This window comes from Dermacentor andersoni, chromosome 5, assembly GCF_023375885.2.
Source record: "Dermacentor andersoni chromosome 5, qqDerAnde1_hic_scaffold, whole genome shotgun sequence".
Classification (NCBI taxonomy): Eukaryota; Metazoa; Arthropoda; class Arachnida; order Ixodida; family Ixodidae; genus Dermacentor; species Dermacentor andersoni.
Window position 1 is genome coordinate 74,186,579 of NC_092818.1, and position 6,706 is coordinate 74,193,284.

The 6,706-nt window shown below is 45.1% G+C and overlaps 1 protein-coding gene across 1 annotated transcript in view; it reads right to left on the bottom strand.

Annotated features, from left to right (window-relative positions):
- LOC126530785 (uncharacterized) overlaps positions 1–5,636 on the bottom strand; it is a 58,254-nt gene extending 52,618 nt beyond the window's left edge. The window contains exon 1 of the mRNA XM_050178071.2: positions 5,199–5,636. Coding sequence (XP_050034028.1) covers positions 5,199–5,250 — 52 coding nt within the window. The 5' untranslated portion in view covers positions 5,251–5,636. The remainder of the gene's footprint in view (positions 1–5,198) is intronic.
- Between the last annotated feature and the right edge of the window lie 1,070 nt (positions 5,637–6,706).

The window sequence follows — 6,706 nt, forward strand, 5'->3', positions numbered from 1 at the left end:
TTGCTTCGCCTCAAACATCTATATACATGAAACAAGAAACATTACCTCCAACTTAGACCCGTTAGTTATCCATAGTTTCCTTACAATGAAAGCGTAACCACCCACCATCGCACTGGTTACGCCTGTAACGGAGCCTCTCGGAGAAACGCAACATGTCGGAAAAACACCCTCGTGAAACATTAGTTATAAACCATAAATTTGTACTGTTTCCGCGGAAGTTTCTCACATTAACGATAGTAAGGAAAGCTGCCGCCTTACCTGTGATGTTCTGGCAGTTATAACCCTATAAATTGAAGAATAAAACTGAAGTTCGTCAAGGAAGCTTCACGCCTTTTTCTAAAATTTAGTGAAGCACTGAACTATTGAATAGAATGTAAATAACCCAGTGGCAGTGAAAGAGACGCTCAGGCGGTACAATTCCGGCCTCTATTGGCAGGCTAAACCGACCTGCAGCTACGACCCACCACCACTATCCTTGGCACACGTTGTCATAGGCCAGAATGCGGACAGCAAGAAGCAATTTATCAAGATATCACACGGCATCTTAGAGGCAAGTTCAGCAATGCTGTAGTAGTATAAATAAATATCCAGAAGTCCAATGCTTCTGGGAGCACTCGATGACAGATATTTGAAACATAAAAGCATTGGCCTAGTAACTAGTGCCATCGGTTGCGATGTCATTGCCTCACAAAAGAAAGAATTTGTACACTGCTGTCATTTCCCATCGGCTCATTTCAGAGAGATGAGCAGAAACAAGAAGTTGTAAGGGAACCTTAGGGTCTTTTTAATACGCTCACGCAATTGTCTTTCATTGTGCGATATATTCATGCGCCCGAAATTAAACTTCACAATTTTATTCAATGCTGTAAACCAAGCATTATGTTCGTTACGAGCTTTAACCTCGCATGTGTGCTTTTATTGCATTGGTTTAATTATTGAATAATGTTTCAGTCATTTGAACGTTCCAGAGCCCATGTGTTGTGGGAGATTGCATATCGCGTGCCTGATTAATTTTCACAATACGGGATTGTTCAAAGAGCTCAGAAAGCTCGGTAAACCAGCTTTTTGTTGTGTTCCTTCATCGGTTGGAATGCTGCCGTGATTGGTAATCTAACCTGCCGTCTCGCGTCATTTCTTTTTTTTTTTTTTGCAGTTCGAACAAGAAAAAGGCACAGAACAGACAAAAGAAAATTACGCTTTAATTTGGTGGGCCAAGAACGTCGAAGGCATGGAATGAGCACTTTCATTCAGAAAAGAAAAGAAAGAGCATAATTACCAGGGGAGGCTTGCGTGAACACTTAATAACCAAAATAATAATCAAGTTAAGAACGCGTTCCTAAATGTTCCATAGACAACGCGTAGTCCGCGCAAGATCGCGTTCTTAAACTTGTAATTATTTTCGTTATTAAATGTTCATGCAAGCTGCCCCAGGGCTCCCGCATCAGATGGACATATTGCCAATAAACGATACTAGCGAAAAAGAAAACATGTAGTTCATGAATGTGAGTCACTAGACGCAAAGTAATGGCAGCACGAAATATTTTTAATAAACGTGGAAGATCTCAGGTTATTAGTTAGTGAGCTTTATTTATTATGACCGCTATATCTACTGCTCTGAGTTTCGTCAAGAACACAGGCTAAAATATCAAGTGGATAAAACATGACCATGCATGAGGAGGACAATACATGCGTCACATCGCGGCGGTTCAGTCACCATAATATAGGCTTTTAAAATTGGTGGTAATCAATCAAGAAATATTGGCAAGCAAGTGTACGTTGCTTTAGGCATAACCTCAGAATACGGTTAAAGGAATCGGAGAAGTTGCCAACATTGAGGCGGGGTGCAAGGAACTCGTTAAAGAACCCCAGGTGGTCAAAATTAAATCCGGACTCCCTTACTACGGTGCGTTTCACGATCAGATCGCGGCTTCTGGCACGTAAAGCTCCCAAATTTAATTTTAGCATAAACTGCGCCTCAGAGATTTATTGTATATACTGTGTATACGTGCACAAAATTATTCCTAAACTGCGGTGCATGAAATCTGGACTAATTAACACTAAAAAATACATTTAAATCTAGCATTTTACGCGCCGAAATGCAGACACGATCTAATTATGGGGCACGCCGGATAGTGGGGAACTGCGGATTAATTTTATCCCGAAATATTCATTGCAGTGGTGTTGAAGATGTAATTAAGAAACCAAAGCTTTCCTCTTCATCCGGCTGCGATGAAATTGAAAGTTTTTGAAACCCACAACTGTGTATTCATCAATTATATTAACCCAGCTATTTCAACAATCATTAGACACTGGATTTCTCCCAGTTTAAGATCGGGAAGGTGATTCCACTTTTCAAGTCAGGTCACCGACAATCACCATTAAATTACCGGACCATTTCCCTCACAAGCCTTCCTTGCAAATATTTCAGCATATTTTGTTTTCGAACCTTGCCAACTTTCTCGAAAGAAATTCATTTGTTTTTCGACCATCACAACATAGTTTTCGCGAATCATATTCTAGCGAAAGCCAACCAATATCTCTCACTCACAAACTTAATGACATCCTTGATCGTCCTTCTCTAGTTGACTGCATTTTTCTAGATTTTGCTGAAGCATTTGACGAGGTATGCCACAAACTGCTTCTATACGCACGGCGGCAGGTTAACATAGACTCTAAAGTGCTCTTTTGGCTAGAAACCTTTCTTACTAACCGTTCCCAGCTTGTGTCTGCAAATAACATTAATTCAGAGTGCACTGCCGTTCAATCTGGGGCCCCTCGAGGGACGGTACTAGGCCCTTTACTCTTTCTTATTTACATTAATGACTTACCTTCGTATGTTTCCTCATACATTAACCTATTTGTCGACGATTGTGTAGTCTACCGAGAAATAACCTCCGCTGATGATACTAAGACCCTTCAATCTGACGTTGACGCTATTAAAAAATGGTGCAACATATGATGGAACCTAGCATAAGGAAACGCAAACATATGCGCATATCTAGAACATCATCTGTTTTTTTCCATTTACCGCATAACTAATACTTCTTCGGAGACTGCGTTCTCGTACAAATATATTGGCATTCACATTACATCAAATTTCTCTTGAGAAGACCACACTTCGGATATAATTAACAACGCTAATAGAATTTTGGGATCCCTCTGTTGTAACTTCGCAAAAGTACCTTCATCTATAAAATTAGTCATGTACAAAACGCTCATTCACTCGAAATTATAATATGCTTCTTCCGTCTGGGATCCAAGCCACGATAACCTAATTCGTTCAATAGAAATGGTTCAAAATAACTCTAAACGATTCATCCTTTCTAACTACGACAGAACAGCAAGCATATCCTCCATGAAATCAAGTCAACCTATCATCCTTTGCATCCCGTCGTAAGTTATTTCGTTCGGGCCTTTTTCACGCCATATTTCGCCATTCTCAGCTCCGCAAATAGTTTATATCACCTCCGCAATATGTTTCATCGCGCTTAGATTGCGTACTAAATGTGCCAGTTCCTCTCTGCAAAACTAGTGCAATTTTTTTCTGTCAATCTTACCACGGATATCAGAAAAGTGGAATCACCTACCTCCGTCCGTAACCTCCATCACAAATCACCGCCTGTTAAAGAACGCCTTAGCTAACATCGTATAATTCAATTTTGATGTGATCGCTCGTATATATATATATATATATATATATATATATATATATATATATATATATATATATATATATATATATATATATATATGTGTGTGTGTGTGTGTGTGTGTGTGTGTGTGTGTGTGTGTGTGTGTTGTTTCACGTGTGGTCCGTTCCCCTCTCTAATGCCTTTGGCCCTGAGGGTACGTTAAATAAATAAATAAAATTGGACCCCGTAGGGTTCTTTAATGTCTAACAAAATCTAAGTCCATCAACATTTTTGTGGCCACCTTCATCGAAATGTGGCCGCTGCAGGCAGGATCGAACCCGTGACTTCGAGCTCAGCAGCGCAGCCCCACAGCCGCTGGGCCACCGTGGCTGGTCGCCAATCAACATCGATAACGACCCTTAACACAGTGACAAACATCAAAAAAATACGTCAGAAAGCGTTTGCAAGCAATGAGGTTAAAATTAAAGAAAAAAGATAAAGTAGCGTGGCCGGAATGGGCTCCTATACGGATTCCGAGAAATAGTCAAATGCGATCTGCCCGTCCATCGAGAAACGTTGCTAGGACGTGGGAGAAGCATTGTTTGGTGAGCATTCAGATTAAGCGCACGTGAGCATAGTTTTGCAAGGATTAACAACAGTGAACTATCAACTTATTGCTAGTAACGATGCCGTGTTACAGCGCAGAAACGTTACAAGGCGTAGCTGTGCGCCGGCGGCTCTAGGCGACGCGAGTTGGTATGATGCGTGCGCAACTGCAATAACGCCAGTTCTAGCGCGTATGTGCCCCGTCGCTGTGTGTGAAGAAGGTCAGCGCAAATAGAGCTTCGGTGCGTAGCGCATTTGCTGAAGGTCATTCTCATCGCGCGTCATTGGACGCCAGCTTGGGAAGACTCTCGCAGCAGACGGACTCTGGTGCTCTTTCGCTCTCTCCTGCTTGGCCCCTACACTGTCCCTGGACCTATGTCTTCGGCGTAAGTGGCCCCACATAGCACTGCATGACAGTGCAGTTTCCCCCATCGTAGCTAAAACACTTAGCCACGACCACATTTGCCCCACTGAATTTACTTTGAAATTTAAGCGTAATCTGAAAAAAGTTACAAGAAAGGTCCCGACTTAAAACGGCTGAAGAACATCTTCATCTCTTTCAGTTTAACCGATTAGCTGCCTACTAACGTAATTCCCTGCTAGGACGTGAGAAACGGGCCTCCGTTCACGAAGTTCTCGTTCCCTCATTAACGATGCCGTCTAACAGTAATGCGCCCTAAGCGACTTGTCTGCCAAGACAGCTATAGCAAAGGTGCGGATAAGCGAAGAGACGACAGCCGATAGGCGATCGGCTAATCCGGCTGTGTGATAATTTCTTCGACCGAAGCACACGAGCAGCACTGCTACAGAGAAAGAAAGTAGGCCTTGGCAGGGTCCTTGTGAGACAGAGACACCCTCATACGCACACCGTTCGACGGTTATCATGGAGTGGGTGGAGTCTTTTAATGGGCGCACACGATGCAGCGCGGGCCAAGTGAGCAAAGTTCGAGTAAAACTCACCTCGAAGCAAGAACAGCATGACCAGGAACACGGTACACGCGTGGCACATCATCGCCCGGCTATGTTCGCAGGAAGCGTGTCTGTATCTCCTCAAAGGTGAAGTACGAGCCAAGGCCACTGCCCCGTCCAAATCCTCACAATCCACACGGCGCCTTCCATCGGATGTATCCGTGCCGGCAATGTGCGCTTGTCATGCTCATTCACAAGCTCGCAAACTAGGGGTCCACTTCACTCCCCGCGCATGTTAACATCATCACGCCTGGGTGAAACATGACATAAATCGGGCAGCTGCCATCCCGGAGTCTGAGGGAGGTACGTTGAGGCTCGTTGTCTCATGGTCGTAGGGACCAAACTAGCGTCGAGCGCGAAGCATCAACTGGGCAGCGCATCCGCGACCGCAGCCCCATCGGGCCTGATGTTCACTCAGGCTCGCGAGCCGTCGGCAGCTCCTTTTGAGAGCCCGCGCGAGGACACGCGGTCTGTCGAGCGGCGCGTGACGTCACAGCCGTTCGGCTGGGGCCCGGGTGCCCCCTCGCGGAGAGCTCGGCATTGGAAAGTCGCGAGCACTCGCGGGCCCTCAGTTCTCGCCGCGCGATTTGGCGGCTCGAGTGCCCAAAGTGCCGCCGCCGCTCAATAAGAGGGTCTCGCCGACAGGACGGCCTAATTCGTCGCCGAGAAGGAACGCTTCGCGCAGCGAGAAATTTTAGATCTCTCTTGGAGGCTGTTCGTGCGGCGGGACGTCTATCGATTAAGCCTCGAAGGTTGAGTGTACCCGAGTATTTTCGTCTGCGTTGCGGTTGTGGGCACTTTCCTGCGCGGGCGTGCTGTCGATGGTGCGGGTACTTAGCAAATGTCCTCAAGGACGGCACTCTTTAGTGAGCTTTTGTTTCGAAAGTTTCGAGACTTTCAGAACATGTCGCGCACGGGAACGTGCTGCGGCACCACGTAGAGCTTTCTTCTTTTCTTTTCCTTTTGCATTTCAGATCGACTTGTTTGGCACGACGTATTGCTTGGGGGCAGTACCATCACAATAATGAGGAGGGAGAGGGGTGTTGTTGCAACAGGCGGGGTTAGCCTAAATATTGGGCCAGCAATTGGTCCCCCTGAGCGTCTCTTTCCGTGTCACGAACACGTGTCCATTAAAGTCTATGAATCCAGTCTCTCTCAGAGAAGCGACGCAGGTCATGGTATTTTCGTATCTGCTTTCACCGCGCGCTTAAAGCCTTGCGAACTTGAAGCATTTATTTTTATCGAAAGAATGTTGCGCGTATGCTATGGCTTATCCAATCTTGGCTGCAGCTTATTTAAACCTAATAAAGCTCGCTTTATGGGTGCCCAACAAAGTTGTTTGTCTTTACCCAAGGTGAAGCGTCCTGCTAAAGCCCTGTTATGTTCCTTTTGTCGCACCGAGCATAGCTTGAGAAGAATAGGGGGAGCTCGACTCGATTTTGGCTAATCGCAATCATACGAAATTGCAAACAATGAAGCCAGATATATCCCTCTGTGCT